General features: G+C 41.8%; 1 protein-coding gene across 1 annotated transcript in view; it reads left to right on the top strand.

Annotated features, from left to right (window-relative positions):
- Positions 1 to 5,215, top strand: part of LOC104403277 (threonine aspartase 1-like) — a 22,330-nt gene extending 17,115 nt beyond the window's left edge. Inside the window, exon 5 of the mRNA XM_010011354.1 lies at positions 3,667 to 5,215. Coding sequence (XP_010009656.1) covers positions 3,667 to 3,759 — 93 coding nt within the window. The 3' untranslated portion in view covers positions 3,760 to 5,215. The remainder of the gene's footprint in view (positions 1 to 3,666) is intronic.
- Positions 5,216 to 17,634: the final 12,419 nt, after the last annotated feature.

Below are 17,634 nucleotides of genomic sequence, written 5' to 3'. Positions count from 1 at the left end.
GGAAAGAGGGAAACGTGTTTGGATGACAAGTGCATGGAGCAAGAATCAGTGTCTGAAGGTTGGTTAGCTTGTTCTTCCTTTATGGGAGGCAAATTCAAATATTTCATCTTGACTTTTGTTCCTTTTGAACTGTGGGCACAAGGTTCCTCCTTCAAGCTGCAAACACAGATCTCTGGTGACTAACTGGTTTCCTGCCTGTCAGGACCTCTGCTCATACTAGGCCCTCACCAACCTCACTTTTCTCTAGGAAAGCGAATCAAGTAAGAATATTCTTGGGGACAGTGAAAATCCTGTTTATGGAGCTGAAGATGCGGATAGCCCTGTCATTCTAAATCTACTTCTCCTTGGCATATGGTTTCCTCAGAAAGGCTTCCATGAAGCTGAGTGGAGGATTAATACAGGAAAACTCTTTCTTTTCCTGTTTTTGTGCTCTCAGGCACAATTGCCCCCAGGTGTGGGTTCATTCAACTTGTGAAGCTGAGAGACTAATCAGTTAAAAATTCAATTCAAAGCTTTCCAATGTTGTTCTTCATTTGTTTGGTTTTTATTTTTATGCTTTAAAAATCTAAACCTAATCCACTGTACAATCTGAGCTTAATGTAAAGTATGATGTTGGGATATAAAAATGTGACAAACTCTACAAGTAAGTTCTGTGGTCGTGTTTAAAAATATTTCATGTTCTTTGATCTTTCTTTTTATTTACTGGAGATTGTTCTTAGGGCTATGAACAAGGGGGATATAGCTGTATGAGTTCACTTGGGAGTTTATCTTGACATAGCAATGTTATCCTTTTGTATTACTGATTAGGTAACGTATTATAAACACTATCATCTTATAGCTGTCTTCTTGTAGTTCTGCACAAGGCAGCCATTGGTGAAAGTGATAAGAAGTAGTCAGTGTAAAACAGCATCCTTATTTGCTCTGTCATATAAAGTATGCAGATGACCTGGATGCAAGTAAAGGCTTTAAGAAGGGTTTTGTTGTATGTGGTTTGGGTATTTCAGTAAATGGAAATTTACAGATGGCAGTGTATAGTGGTTTGGGGTCTTTTGTATGGGAAACATTGTTTCCCTTTTATAGGAAATGAGTTTTTGTAGAGGAAATGTGTTTCAGACAGTCTATTTATTTAAGCATAGCTATTTGATAAGGTATTGATAGATATCGATTATCTGCTTATCCCCTCTTGTGTGTTTTCCTTTCCTTGCTCAAAAACTTACGAGGATATAGTGCTGAACTATGTTTTTAAAATAACAGGATCTATGAATTTCATGTGGATTCAATAAAACCTCACATTTTGCTTCTTTAATTACATAAGAGTCTATTAGGCATTTAACTTTAGGCTGGGGGGTAAGTCAAGCCTATGCAGAAGGTCAATTCATAACTTGGGTCAGAAAACTAATTTACACAGGTCAGGTCTGTTGTAGTTGTAATGAAAAAAATTGATTATAAGATTCATGACATATCATAACAATATTTCTTCTGTTTCAGTAACAAGCTTCTTGGCAGCATCATGGGGCCTTTTGTGCTTTTTCTCGTATTGTTACAATCATCTGCTAATAATTCTGACTGATCACAGTAAACAAGCAATCTCACTTACAAATGTTGCCTGCCTTAGAGTGGACCACTGGTTAGCTTTGATTGCAGCATCTCACTAGAAAAGCAGTGGTGTTGAACACTGCTTTTACACTGTCATCCCACTTTTCATTTAGAGATTTTCACAGACCTGGAAAAAGGTCTTGGGTCTGTTGGTCATAAAATAAAAAATACCCTTCTTCCACTTGTTTTTCTTTGTTTTTCTATTGTTTTTTTTTTTTTTCTTTAAACTTACAAAATAATATCTCCGAAAAATTGCCAGTTTCATTTTGGGGGAAACTGTAACAGGTTTGAAAAGAATCTTTTCTTGAAGTGGTAAATCACAGTTGTAACTAAAGTTGTTCTGAAGGTAGGAAGATGTTCCGATGTTAAGCAGAAAGGCCAGAGATCAAAATTTTAGCAGTAAAATGAAAACCTTTAAATGTTTTAAATTAAATGCCACTCTGTAATTTAACTGAAACCAAGACCACTGAAGAGTAGACACCAGTATACCCTTGTCAAGAAAAGAAGCTGCCTCCTAGATACAAAATGTCTCTTCAATGCAATGAATGGTGGTTACTGTCTCAAATCGGTTTCTGCTCAGTTGATACAAGTTATTTTTATTGAACTTTTATATCTCTACTTTTTCTCACAACCCATTGCCTCATTGCAAGTTACACATTTTGCAGCACTTAAATCTTTTAAATGGGATAATGTACATACAGAAACTTAAATATGTAGTTGGCTGCACTTAACAGGAAGCTGTAATTTCTAAATGCCAGCAAATACTATGTTGTGAGCTGTATATTTTAGCAGGAATAAAACCTAGTTCCTAATTTATTAATTGTTTAAACATTATGTTTTCTGAGCCTTAATGAATCACTTGAAGCTTGTAAGTCATGAGAGGAATGAATGCCAGCACTCCTGCTTTGGTGCGAGGGATGGCTGGAGTGTAGCGAGAGCTGGTGGGTCCCAGCCATTGCCATGTTCTGCCTCAAGCCTGTGGAAATGCTTTTACCAGCCCTCTTGCATTTTGGAGTTCCACTGAGGCTCTGAAAGTAGGAAATGGTGAAGTTTGTAGAACTTCTAACTCTTTTGCTGTTTTGATTTAACACTGCTTTAGCCATTTGGCCTAAATGAAAGCACTCGATACATCTGTAAATGGCTTTTGCTGTAGCTCAAAAATCAACAATGTGGATAAAAACATAAACAATTTTCACAACATAAAAATGTGTGCAAGGGGGGAAAAAAGTCATTACTTCTCACAGTAAGTCAAAGTATCTTTTAATAAGTGAATGCCTTTGCCCATTGGTAATAAAATGCACCTCAATATAAAGGATCTTTAACAGATTCTTTTCTGTCACTGAATTACAACACAGTTGTAAGCTGAATTTTTGTGTACACAAACACACGTGCCCACATTCTGGCTTTTATGTTCTGGCTTTTATGTTCTGACTGAAATATTACAGAGCCATCTCAAAGGCCTGCTTTTAAAACTTCTTGATGGAAAAGACGCCTGTTGTCAGAAACACAATTGTTCTTTCAGTCCGTTTATTTGACAGTTGGCAACAAATATGTTAGAGTAAGTCTTTGTGGGTTTTTAGGTGAATGAGTAGGTATTTTATGCAGAGAAATTTCTTCTTTGCATCCTGATCATCGCAGTTGCCTTATGCCTTGAAGAGTTAGTTTATCTCTGTCAGATAGATTACTGTGTCTAAGATTTCTGTAAGGTATATTTTTTTGTGCAGTACTAAACTTTTTCATATGTCCCTAAGAAATAGTCTTACAAACCATGGAATGCCACAGTTTTCCTTTGTCTTCGTGCTGAACATCTCTTTCTTCTACGTTCAGTGCACTGGGTCATCCAGTTTACCCTTTCTACGCATCTGTCATGGTCCTTCTCTTCATGTGTTAAACATTAATGCAGACAAAAAAAGTATCCCAGTTGTTTTCAGCTTTTCAAGTTGCTTTGTATTTTGCCTTCAGACTTCAGTGATGGAACAGCTTAATTGCTAATACTTTCAAGCTTGCTTTGTGTCCTGTGTAATTTTGCCTCTCTTCTCACTCAAAAATACTCTCTTGACTTTTCCACAGACTCACATTTCAAGACTTCCTCCTGGAGCTGTGGCAGGACAGTCCGTGGCAATAGAAGGAGGAGTTTGTCGGCTGGAGAGTCCAGAAAGCTGAACAGCTGATTCCTCACTTCGTTGCAAAGAATGTGAATGACTTTTTTTGTACAATAAGTTTTTTGTGTTCTAACAGATGTTGGAAATTCTACTCTTGTTTTATACCCGGTATTGCAACCATGTGCACCATAACTTGAGGCAAGTGCTGCTGTAGTTTATGTTCTCACTCTGTGAATGAGGGTGTGTGCATGTTCATTTTTTCCCTAATAAAATAGGAACTCTTCCCAATTGTGCAAAGGTTAAGATTATGTATGACTGATGTTTGCATTTTCATTGTTTCATGTTTGAAAAATCAGTGAAAGCTTAAAAAAAAAGGAAATTAATTTAAAGATAGGGTCACAATTGTCATTCATGTTCTAAATTTAAAAGTAACAGGCCTTTTATGTGGCTATATCATTATGCAAAAGTTATTATGGTTTCTAAGTTTCTCAGTGGTTTAAGGAAATCCAGAAGTGGTTTCAGCATAGGTTGTTTTTTTCCTCCCCAATAAGGAGGACTGTTTGTTTTTGTCAAAGAATGGTTTCAGTGAAACAAACTAGAGCAAAATTAAGGCTAGAATTGTTGTTTAATAGTCTTATAGGTCATATCTCTGTTCCCAAACTAAGATGTTAATAGCTTCAAGCTGTATGTATCACAAAAAGCTATATGAAGATAATGTATCGTAATGCAGTCTTTATGTATAATGGAATATTACAATGTAAATAAGAAAACAAAGTTTATGGAAAGATTCGATATTATTCTTCGCTTCTGTTTAAAATCTATTTTTAAGAGAGGTACAGAAATGAACATATTACTGGATGCGAAGTGCAATGTGTATTAAATGGACGCTGGGAGGTCTGATACTAGCTTTCTTATTGATAAATGAACTTCCTGAAGTCCAGCCACAGCATGGGTATTTATATAACTGTGTGTAATATGTATGTACTGTGCATAAATTTACTGTAATTCTTTTTACACCTTCCACAAAACTGCATTATAAAACAATGTAGTCCTTGTCTGCCTTGTGAAGTATTGGCAGCTGAATGGTTGTTTGTCACCAGTTCTGATGCGTTAGCTGGTTCGCCTGAGTCCTAAAATTGAGTTCTGACATACAATCTTCCATTCAGTTCTTTTTTTCTTCACAGCACTGGCAGCAATAGAAGACACTTGCAATTAATTCATTGTCCTGATAAGTATGCCAAAGAGAAACTAAAGTAGTTCATCTTTTTCCCTGGTGGATATTTGATAACTCTGTTTTCAGAAATAGTGGATGAATAAATATTCAGACTGTATTCGCTTAATCGGGCATTGTACTTGCCTGTTTTGTAATGTTGTGCCTGCCTATAACACACATACTTGACTGATTAAATGGTTACATTGATTGTAGTACCAATCTTTCATGGAAAAGAATCTTAATAAATTTTTTTTTAATAGCCTGAGGTCATTTTCACTGTTATGTTCTAGCATACATTGAGATACTGTCAACTTTGTGAGGTTTTTTTAACTGGGATATCAACATAGTCCTACAATTGAAGATACTTCTATTCAGTTCTGTAAATAATATGAAACAGGGGCTTTCCATGTTGCAGACATGATTCTATGATCTGTCTTGAAATAGTTCATGCTGAGGATCCTTCAGTCTGATGAAATGAACTGTACCACGACACTTCAGATAAGTTGCAACCAAGAACCGATATTGTTACAGCCTTTCGGAGTGCTCTGACATGCAGCATTAAATGATTGTGTGGATGCTTCACTATGTAATGAGTGAAAAATAGGTTTATATATACCCATATTTGAAAATGGCATTGTTTTGTGAAAAGCTAAGGTAACAGTGTTAGCCTGCTTTCATTCCGAAAGTACTTTTCAGTGTCATAGCAACTTTGGCATAAATTCACTCTTTCATGGAGCAAGCATAGCAGAATGGCTTGTAAAATGTTGATAAATTTGTTTCTTCTGCTTACTTGCTTAATATCTCTTTATGGAGATTTGGATTCCTGCATATGATTTTTTTCCCCCACACTATCTCATAATTTTATTTGTGTGTATATGTACATACATAGATATAAAATCGTAACTCAAACAGCAGAAAACATATTTTGCTTCTACTTTGTTTTTATATCTATATAATGGTACAGTATATTTTTTTGAGTTATTTTTGTCAAAAAAGCCAGGCTTATTCAGGAAGCTATGTAGGAATCACTGTTTGAAATGGAGCAGTGTGCCTGTTCATTGTCTGACTTTTCCTTCTTCTGCCTAGGTAGAGGAAAAATGAGGGGAAAAGAAGGATTCTCTTGTCTTGAGAATCACAAGCAAGGTCCAGAGCACAAACCAGGTACAGAGCTTCTCATAAGGTACTTAAGAGAAGAAAACTGTTGGCACAACACATGAATGTCTGTGTCAGTAATTGTGAAGACTGGCAGGAGCAGAATTTCCTATCATCCGACTCCCACTGAAGCCAGTGAAAGATCTTACACAACTTTAATTATGGTTCTAATTCTACTGCTAGTTCTATTTTGAACTTGAAAGGGGCTTATGAAAAATGAATGGTGAGGACAGACACACTTTGCAATGACGTGGTCTGTAAACTCTTGTACGTGATGAGTAACCATTGCCACTGGCATAAGCAGATACAGTCCAAGAGGAAATTACATAGTTGACAGCAATAGCTGGCTAAAATTATAAAGGAAGGGCAACCAGATGAAATGCATATAAATACAAACAATTTGAATACTGTTGATTTTGTACTCAAACACACAATTACGTGTCCTAGAGTATTTTGTTGCAGACAGGTTGGTGCCAGAGTAGAAATGTCTTCTGCCATAATAAATTGCACTGCTAAAAGCTTGTAATAGCCTGAACCAAGTTAACATACAGCCCGGTTTTTGTCTTCCTTTGCTCCTGTGCCTTTATCTCTGCTTCTGTACCTTAACAGCATAGATCTGCAAGGAGTGACTTCAGAGAGCTGTGGTTGAGCAAGTCATGGAGGAGAGGCCTGGTACATCAAAAAGTGTTGAGAGATGATTTGAATGCCATTTTGTGGCTTCTATAGGTACAGAGAGTATGCTCCTTTGCTTGTGAACTAACCTCTGGAAAAACTGTGAAATACAAGACATTTGCCTGAGGAGGAAGAGGGGGCCTGATTTAGGGAAATGACAGCTGTTCACCTGTAAAGGGCAGTATGTGAAAGGAGAAGGAGGCCTAAGAGGAAGCAAAGCTGGTAATAAATCCAAGGGTGTTAACGAGGCTATGGCAACTGCTTTTGTTACTTAACATGTAGTTTAATAGCAGAGTCTAGAAAAAGAAGGCAAAACTACTGGTTATTACCAGATTGCAGGTGCAACACTTCACAGTGACTTGTGGTAGTGTGTGACTGGACAGTCTGTACAGCTCAGTTTTATGCAGAATGAGACGATAGATCTACACATTTTAAAAAGGAAAACTTGGAATTCCACCATAATTTCTATTTCTTCTGGTTGTTTTGGGAGTCACTTTGGGTGAACAAGATATACTAAGAATTCTAATCAGTGGTAGCTGGATTCATTTGTTCAAAGGCATTGAATTGCATGGGAAGATTTCATATTGTTGTGTTTGCGAATAACCGAACACCATCTGCAGTCTAGATGCAGCCCTATTTCAAAAGCATCTCCTGAACCCCAAAAGGTTTGCCACGGACAGTATTTGGGCTTCTGTAACTAGGTGACTGAAATCCCATCCTCTTAATTCTGGACAGAAGCATATTTTGGGTTAAAATATGAGTTAAGAAAGAATCTGGTTTTCAGGTCAGCTTGATTATTAGGAGAAGGCTGAGAAGAGAATGGAGAGTTGAAGGGAAAGTTTACGGTGTGGCTATGTAAGGAAATAAATGCTCTTGTTAGAAAGCGAAGTATATGAAGAAACTTTTCTAACAGGGGAGAGCAGGAATCAATGTAAAGTGTGTACAGGGAAAACAAAATTAATTTTGAAGGAGAGAAAGAATAAGAGGAAATAGTTGTGAGAACTTCCAGGAAACCTGGGTAAGGATTGGCATGTCTTTCACAATGCTAATAAGGCTCATCTTCCAAGGAATATTCGAAGATGTGGAGTATGAACTGTTCTCTTATACCTGGTCAGGATTTTCGTGTAATAGACTTATTTTGATTTAAGTCAAAATGAGGACAAAGAGAATTTCCATGGCTTTTAGCATGGAGTGCCATTAGAGGTTTTTGTAGATGGCTTGTGAGTTGAGAAAGTGCCACTGCCTCATGTCAGAGTCCAGATCCGACAAGAAATGCAGAGAACCTACAGCTTGCAGGAAATTGTATTGAGATTTTTGCATGGAAGCTGACATGACCAATAGCTTATGGTAAAGGAAAGCTCGTGGGTCTAAAGACAGCACTATGGATTATTACAACTTAACTTTTCCTCATTTTTTACAGGAAAGCTTGGGGAGGTTGTTCTGCTCTAATAGCCCTGTGCTTGAATATTCACTCCATTATGAGATAACACAGAGATAAGGAGGACTTGTACACTGACTTTTATAGTTTTAGATCCTACAGTGCCACGTAACCTGAGCAATAACTCCTCATAAGAACCATTAGCATCACTTAATGGTGATTTGAACACAATAAATGTCTGTCTATCACCCATTCCTGTCTGCCTAATGAACCCAATAAAATATGCTAGCGAACACATGAGCAACAGTGAGACCTGCTTTCCTATGGCTTTGTGCCTTAAATGTGTGCCATGGTAACGTGATACACTTTCTTTATGTCCTATGCTTCTCTACCAACTCTTGAGTTCACAGTTCCTGCTCCTCCTCCTATGTTCCCTACCCCAGTACAGAAGTGTCAGCTACCCCAGCTCCTCTGCTCCGTCCACTGCAAGTTTTTAGCCGACCCTCATGTCCCCAGTGTCCACATATGTCTGTTACACAAGAGACAGCATACGAGTGGTGACTGTGTGACTCCTACTTGGCTGCTGGTTTTGAGTTGTCTGTAACCCCCAGGACGTACTTTGTGCAAGCTTTTTGTGGCAGTGAGCATCTCTCAGATCTGTAGTCCTCTTCAATTGTGTAGAAATTGCCTAACGGATGCAAGAATTGCTGAAACTGTACAGATAGATGGTGTCAGTGTGCAAGCATGGTTTCCTTAAGGTGCAGGCCACAAGAGTTTGAAGCAGCTGCTTTTCCTTGTTTCTTAAACAGCATCTGAGAGACGCAGAGAGCTGTATGTTCTGCAGTCCCTCAAAGGTGATTGTGGGGTGTAAAGGTGGTAAAGCTGGCAGGCTCCAACCTGCTCATAGTGTAATCATCCCAGAGAGAAAAGAGCTGTGAAGTTATGTGTCAGTGCTCACCCTGGAGTTTGCACACGCCTGCGAAGGACTATGGATGTCACATCCTCGTATGGTTAACCCCCACTAGACTCTGTTCTATGCAGGTGTAAGTCAGACCTCCAGGTGGACTCACAGAGGAGGAGCCCCCATAGCTTCTCTCATCATCCCTCTTAGAGCCTATCATCAGCTACAATATCATAGATATTTAGTTTCCCCGTTTATTATGCTCAGTTACATTGCTGTAAATGTTCACATAGACATGCAGAAAGAGGCCAACTAAACTCATCTTTCTAAACCAAAAAGCTTTTCAAAGTTGTTAAAATGCTTTAAATGCTAAAATGCTAAAAAGTTTTGAGAAAGCACCACATGAAGCCAAGTGTTCGAGGTGAGATCCTGTCACCAGCAAGGCCACTTGGAGCTCAGCTGTCAGCTTTGGTGGAGCCAGGACATCACCCTTGGAGGCATTTCTCTTAGAGGATTCAAACATTATGAGTCCCTTAATGTCAACACTGGAGACTTCGGAAATGAGGTGGAGTGAGATGTTTGGATGACTCATGCTTATTTTTTGGATTATCTGGGAATATCTGGTGGGTGTGCAGGGCTCGAAAAGCCAAGTGGAAGAACCAAACCGCAGACTCCTCTGGACAAATAATCTAATGCAGCCAGGCAGTGAGTGCTCCAAAGGGAACTCTTCACTAGCCAAGGGCTCTCAGCATTATTTTGCAATTTAAACAGTTTTCCTAAAGGTGATCATTTTTTACAGCCCTGGTTTCACTTTGGGTGCATGTGTTTGGATGGTATAGGCTACATACTACCACAGCACACGTGTCAGCGAGGATTACCTGTGGCAAAACCACTGTGTTTGAGGGTAAGTGCCAACAAACCATGATACTAGCCTGGATTGTTACACCTGTATGTACTGTACCTGTGGCAGAACTGCTGTTAAATGTATTTTTTAGAATTGTTTTCTTAAAACAGGAGTTGTATGTGACTGATACAGCTGGGCAGTGTGACACTGTGCTGGAAATGTCCTTCCTCCACTGCCCATGTGCCGTAGGAGATTGGATTTAAAGTTGAGATCAAATTGTCCATATTTGAGTTGTTTTAATCTGCCTTTGTCTCTCACTATCCAAACCTGGTTAGTTGGCAAGAAATTGAACTCATTTTCCCCGTGTTGAGGTCACATCTGGAGTACTGTGTTTAGTTCTGGGCACCTCAGTACAAGAAAGATGAGGAGCTACTGGACAGGGTCCAGCGGAGGGCAACAAGGATGATCGGGGGTCTGGAGCATCTCTTTTATGAGAAGGGATTGTGGGAGCAGGACCTGTTTGGTCTAGAGAAGACTGAGAGGAGACCTCATTTATGCATATAAGTATCTGAAAGGTGGGTGCCAGGAGGATGGTGACATTCTCTTTTCAGTGGTGCCCAGCAACAGGACAAGGAGCAGTGGCCATAAACTGAAACACAAGAAGTTCCACCTCAGTGTGAGGAAGAACTTCCTTACGTTGAGGGTTGTCAGAGCACAGGAACAGGCTGCCTGAGGGGTTGTGAAGTTTCCCTCTCTGCAGACATTAAAACCCCCCTGGATGTGTTCCTGTCTTCCTGCTCTGCTTTGGCAGGGGGGTTGGACTGGATTGTCTCCAGAAGTCCCTTCCAACCCTAATGATTCTGTGAGTCTGTTTTGCCCATGATGGCACATGGCAAGTGCCTCAACCATTAACTTTTTTATCTTAACTTCTCCCCCCGCCGTCCTTTTTAGGAGGAGGAGGAAGAGAGTGGCTGGGTGAGTGCTGGCAGCCACCACAGGTATCAATTACAATTGCACCAAGAACTCTCTTCAGGACTAAATCCGAAAGTAAAGCATTGCAGAAGGTACTCGTTTGGTAGGTTAGTTTTCTCTTGGGACAGTGAATTGACTTTTTGTGTTCTGCAGTTGCATGAGTGTTAAAGCTAATGTAAAGGAAGCACGGGAGCACACGGCTGGAAGAGGGATGGGGAAGATGGAATAACCTTTTGGCTGAGGTTAAATCACCTTAGGCATAAAAAGAAACTGCATCCTCATTGTGCTCACTGTGATTATTCATCTTGTTGGACATTGCCCTTATTGCTTCCAGTCTATCTGTGGAAATCACTGCTACAATGCAAACCGAAATGGATGTTGTTGGGAAAAACTCACCGTGTTTATAACATTGCATTTGTGTCCAATTTTACAGGAATCAGCTCTAGTTAAGTGCAATTCTCAACCCGATGAAGAAACAGATTCTCATGTTTGGAGGCCAGCCCTTTTGAAACACAGTGAGCTCCTCTGGGGAGATAAGAGCATGCCAAAGCTTGAGGTAATTAACAATGTTGTGACATGATGGCCTTTGAAACTAATACTTTGTGTGTCTGAGGAGGGGAGATTGTTTCAAACCCCATGTTTATTGTATTAATGTGTCACGTAACGTCCATGAAAAGAAAATAGCAAACCAAAGGACAATGCTATGGCACAGCAGAAAATGCTTTATGATACATGATCTGCAAAATGCTGCAGTTTGAGACCTGCAGTGCAGTTCATTCCTCAGGGAAAAGGATGAATGGATAGAAAAAGCATCATTTTGAGTGTCTCCTTTGCACATCAAAAAAATCAGTTACTCCCTGGTAGGCTTCAAGAATCTTGACCAGGGAGGTACCTAAATTAGAAGAGAACTCAAAAATAAGGAAACTCCCAACTGTGAATGATGAACAGAAATCCAGGATCAAGTTCACTGTTAAAAAACAATAGACAAGGGGCAAAAGGCCACTGAATTATCCTGTTGTCCAAAATGTGACTCAGACAGAGGTTTAAGTTCAGGTATGAACTAATGCTGTTTTCTTCTTCTGGTACTTTTTTATTTGTTTTCAATTTTGAAACTAAGATGCGTTTTTTTCCCTGTTGAAGTATTTTCACTTTGGGTATCTCTAAACAAACATAAACACATTTAAAACAAAGATGCTTTGACTTCAGTGGAGATGACAAGCACAGACAAAGTAGTAAGTAGGGACTAACCCTACAAGGGAAGTGGGACCCGAAGGCATTCAAGCATCTGAGGAAATGGGGTAGGTTTTCAGTGCTCCCCTGTTCTTTGTCTTCAATCCAGTTTAAATTCTAGTCCTTCATCTATTTAACCAAAATAGAACAAGCCACAGACATGTTAGGTGGTCTCTCAAATGATGCACAGGTAAAAGGCTTCCTTTTACTCCTCCTGGAGAGGTAATGAAGAAAACAAGACCTGTTGAATTACAATGAACTGTACCACTCACCTGGCCTAAACCCTGCCCTGAGGATGTCAGAATTTCTTCAGGATGCTTTCTGAATGGTACTGTGATGATTTGCAGTCACATTACTAGGAGAACTAGAGCCTGTTTCTACCACTCGGATGCTGTTGCCACTTCTAGCAGTGAATTACTGTCAAGGGTCAGCACAATAACTTGGTGCCTGAGAAAACCCTCGAAACCCCCATTGCAAATAATTCAGAGTATGCTCCATAAACTACATTTTAATGATTCTTTAAGTAATAATGTGCCCAGGCTGGCCACTGAGTGTGATTACCCGGCCAACACTAGGTGAGGGTTTTTCCAGGCTAGTGTGCTCCTGTAGATAAGGTTTTTATGTGCATGTGCTGTCTTTGTACATGTTCATCTTTCTTCTCTCTTCCCCGAGCAGCATCACTTGTCTCAGTTCAATACTAATAACAAAGGGTAAACAATTAAGTTTCCCCAGTTCAATTAGTGTATGCGGCTAGAAAGAACAAAGAACTACAATAAGTTTCTGAACTGAAAAGAGACTGACAAGTCCCTTGAGGATCCATGCAGGAGAAAGCCTTTATAAAGCATTTTTCCCCAGTTAGGGCTAAAATCTAGGTTGCTGTGAGTTCCAATTGGCACAAATCTGGAAGAAACCAGGCATTGCTTGTTCCAGTGGTTACAGAACAGCTTGATTCACAATTAAGTACCTTTTAGGTCCATGCAAAAGTTGTTTTGTTTTGTTTTCCCTCCAGTTTATTTGCCCTTTTTTTCCCCTCAGATTTTTCACAACCTGTAAAATTCACTTGCACAACAATATGGTGCCAGGCGTACACGGAATATCACCTGAAGAAGCCAGTGCATCCGTGCCGGCAACAGTAGAGCTGGCGAGGGTGACAAAGGACCCATATCTGCTGCCTGTACTGATACAGTTTATCTTTTCTGTCCCACAAATTCTCCATCACAGATGTCCCTCCATTAGCGCTCATGCAGCCCTTTTGCTAAGAACAATGCAATGTTCAGATATAATTTTGCCATCAAAAATCCCGTATCCATTATATAAAAGTAGATACAGTGGCTTTTTGGAACAGGGCTTATAACAGAAAGGCCACGTAAACTTTTCTTCTTCTTTGCTGAAACCTTTTCCTCCCAGTTTGCTGGCTGGTGTAGCAATGCAGCTCTCAAACCCACTGTCCATACACATGCACAAATCCAAGAAGGGTCACCTGTTTACTCTTTTCTGTCCTCCTGATAGCCTGTAACACATTCCCTGTTTGCTGGTGAGCTCTGGAGCCTTCATGCAGTGCTTGTGGCCTCAGTTTTGGGAAAAGGGTTAAGGATTTTGATCCAGCTTCAAGGAGATGATGAGGGAAGCTCTGTGATATGCCAGTGTGTCCTGGCTTTGAAGTCTGGGATTAGCCTGGAGGAAAGGAAGAAGTCCTGCATGATGTATCCTTTGATTTGGAGCTCTAGTGAGTGATGATGTGAGTCCAGCACAGGACTGTGAGTCTCCAACCCTCTGCTTAAGGGATGTGATGAGCCTTTCCTCTCTCGTGGGACAGAGCATCCTCACATGCAGAGCTGGAGAGATCCTGGGATTCCCCCGTTCCAGCCTATACTTTGTTGACAGACTTATTTTTCACTTTAGCATAGTAAACAGAGCTTGTCTCCTGCTTGGAGATGATTCATCTCTCATTATGTTTAATAATTAGAATTCCATGCTTGCCTGCTGCTTCCCCCGTGCTCTGCCAAAGTGAGCGCTCTCTGCTCCGAACAGCTCCATCTGTTGGCATTGCACTGCCATATCAAAAGGGGAGGAAAAAAAAAAAGGCTAAAATACAAAAATCCACCATAAAAACCCCAGCAGCAACCGGAATAACCTTTCTGCTTGGACTGGGAAGAGAAGTGATGGCCATGGGGCCTGGTGCACCAGCCGCCTGCCTCTGAAACCTGCTGGGTAGAACTCCTGTATCCCCTGTGTCTTCAGCATCCTCTGAAACCAGGAGTGCCACGTGTCTGCTGAGCGCGCAGCAGAGCTGGGCAGAGGTGAGGAAGAAAGCCCCCTGCACCTTGTGTCCTCACACTGTGCCCTTTCATTCCCCAGCCCTGGGTGCAGCATGACAGGGCCTGCGTGTGCTGGAAATGGAAGGGATGAAGGTGGCTGGGGATGTGGAGTGGCCATGGGGGGCTTGTGGGTCCTGCTGCTGCGCGCAGGCAGCTGGATTATGACATGTGGAAGGAGGCAAGAGTCATGGCTACGGAACTGCCCAGCTGGGAAAGGGCAGCTCCATTCCTCTGGGCAGCCTCCAGTGAGCAGCAGAGCCAAGGGCTGCTGTGCTCCTGGCCTGGGAAGCTCTGTCCCCCTGGGAGCTCTGTGCTTGCCAAGGGGGACAGAGCAGACCCTGCTGTGAGTGGCTTTGGGGTTGCTATGGATGAAGGTGTGGCAGAGATCGTGAGGGATGAAGAAGTGTCGCAGGTGGCACTGAGGTTGCTGTGCATGGCCATGGAGCACTGAGATCGCTAGGAGTGAAGAAGTGTTGCGGGTGGTGAGGGATAGGGATGAAGAAACGCGAGGAGATTGCCTTGGAGCAGCGCGGCGAGTGGTGCTATGTCAGACCTGGCCACAGGGGGGTACCACAGACAGTGACACGGTTCCAGTGCCCCAACTAACACTTGTAACACCGCGTCTTGCTACTCTCTATCCCCTCCAACCCCTCCGCTACAACCGCTTGAGAGCGAGGTGCGAGAGCAACAGCCTCCTGCATTGTGCCTCCGCGGTGTTTTCTCTCCGTGGCTATTGGGAATGCATCTTCAGCATTAAGCCTTCATGTTGTTCTTGAGGTGTTAGCAGAGAGCCGTGGCTGCTGTGGGATTGCCTGGCACACCAACCGAGGCTGCTTCCCAACCTGGCTTCGTAAAGACACTGAAAGTAAAACCGTGTTGCTCAGGGAGGCTGAGATTCAACACATTCTTCGTTGTGTTTTTAAGGACCTGGAGCCCAGTGCAGAGCGCCAGCGAATTCGGTCATCTCCCTGGTGGCTCTGTACACGCTGGGCTCTGCTGTGTGGCTGTGTTTGAGCAGCTGCCTAGCTTGCACTAGGCTGGCATCGACGAGGGCAGCTTCAGCCGCCTGGAATCATGCAAAGCTGGAGCTATTTAAAACCCAGAAGGTTAGGAATATGCTCACAAGCAAATCGTTTTCCCTTGTATGGTTTACATGAGTTTCTGCTTCAAAGAAAGCATTATCTGCCTCCTGAAAAGGTTGTCTTCTTCCAGCTGCTTGTGGTGTAGGTATGATCAGGCTCACAGAGCATCCGGTGCTTCGGATGTTTTCAGTATTGATACCTGGTCCTAAAGCAAGAATGACGCTTTATGCATTGTACATGCTTATTATTTAGGTTTTTTATTTTTAAAGTGCTTTCTTCTTTAAGGGGCCTCAGATGTTCAGTATAAAAGAAAGCAGTATTCTTCATGATGAGACTAAATATTCTAGTATTTTGGTGGAGGTTTTGCTTTTTTCCTTCATAAAAGGCAAAAGAAATCTGCTAGCTAAATAAATGCAACATTCTGGTTCTCATGCTATCAAATGCAGCATGCCATATGATCTAGCCTTATTTGTGAAGAACAGTTCTGCTTACACAGATGAAAAATTATACTTAAAAGGCAAAACCAAACAAAACTGTGTAGCCTGTTTGCTTATCTTCAGATGTGATTGTCCTTTGGAGACTGAAGCCTGGCCCGGAGCTGACATAACACAAGATAGATTGCTTCCATGGATGTCAGGGGGAGTTTGGATTGGGCTATTTGATGTTGCAAAACTATAAATGTCTCTTGGAAGGACACGAGTATAACTTAATTCATGGTGGAAAAAAAGTGGGATATGAACACTGGGGAGATGGCTTCAAATTCCCAGATTTCTCTGCCTTGAAAAGGTGTACCTGCAGATTCATATTGAAGATGGCACTCCCAGAGGAGGTCAGGCAAGCTGGATTTGAGGTTTCCCTGCAAAGAACACCTCTGGGTGTTCCATTACCGCTCTTTGGTATGGTTTGAGTTGCCTTGGCTCCAGCGTGGGTCCAGCCATTGCAGGAAGAGCAGCAGCCCTCAGCAGAAATCCTCCCTGCACCAAAGGCATTGGCGTCTAGGAGACACAGAGCTGCTGTGGGCACAGGATGCTCATGGGCAAGCTGCTCCCCCCACTCTCTTGCTGCAGCCTCCCCGTGTTGGGAGGCAGGAGGCTTTGCTGGGTTTTGACTGCAGTAGGGTCGCTGAGTGCTTTCACAGCTGCCCAGTGTTGCTGTGTGATTTCCAGGCTCCTGCAGGATGCCCTGCACTTCTGCACCCCGAGATGACTGTGGCTGTAGGGTTCAGGTCTGATTCTTCCTGAACAGCTGAGTTGTAAAGAGACAAATGCCAGTCAGAACTGTGAGTGGATCTCTAGAAGGTGCCTGGATGACGTTGTGTTGGGAGCTTGAGAAGAATGAGGATGAGGAAAAAAGAGGGAAACTAAAAGTGAGCTGCTTTCACTCCAGAAGCTTTGCAGTTGTATTTCTAACAAAGTGAAGTTTGGATCACAGAAAGCAGCTATGTGCTCCCAAATTCTGCCTCTTTGCTTAGTTATCCTAACCAATTTGCAGCAGTCTTGAGATGTCTTCACAGTTTGAAGAAAAGCCACTACCAGGGCTTGGGAAATGTGAGTGAGTCTGATTTTGGTTATGGAAAAGCTACTAGGCAGAAGTATGAAAAGCTTGCTGGTAAATCATTTACAAGAAAATATCTTGCTCAGCATGGGGTTTGCAATGAGGGGGTCATATTTAATGACCTGCTTCAAATGTTAGTATAAATCATTGCTTCCTCACCAGCTAAATCACGGCTGCCTAATACTCTGTGTGCTCTCCTGTAGAAATGTCACTAACTTGTGAACATGTTGGAGTTTGGAGCCACGTGGCCCCTTGGGATGGAGGGAAGGGGAGGAAACATGAGGGGTTGTCAGGCGTCCTGGGGGGGTGATGCCTGTCCCTGCCTTGACTGTGCAGCTCCTGTGTTTTCACAGCACCATCCCCCCTGCAAAATGCAAGACCTCTGGGAGCTTTTTGACAAGATGCTAAACTCGAGTAACCTAAATGAAAACATGTCCCTGGTGGAGAAGCAAGAACAGTTTTCAGGAGGATAAAGAAGGTGAGTGTTTAGCTTTGGTTGAATGATGCCTTTGAGTTATGCAGGGAAACTTCTTCTAAACTGCTTTTAATAGAGCTCATGCCCACCTTGAGGTTGTCAGCAGAGCCTTGCAATAAACTGCTCAAGAGCCACCCTGCACAAA

This window comes from Nestor notabilis, unplaced genomic scaffold (assembly GCF_000696875.1).
Source record: "Nestor notabilis isolate BGI_N333 unplaced genomic scaffold, ASM69687v1 scaffold26763, whole genome shotgun sequence".
Lineage (NCBI taxonomy): Eukaryota > Metazoa > Chordata > Aves > Psittaciformes > Psittacidae > Nestor > Nestor notabilis.
The sequence above is the reverse complement of the archived record's forward strand: the minus strand, read 5'-3'. Positions and strand labels throughout refer to the sequence as shown.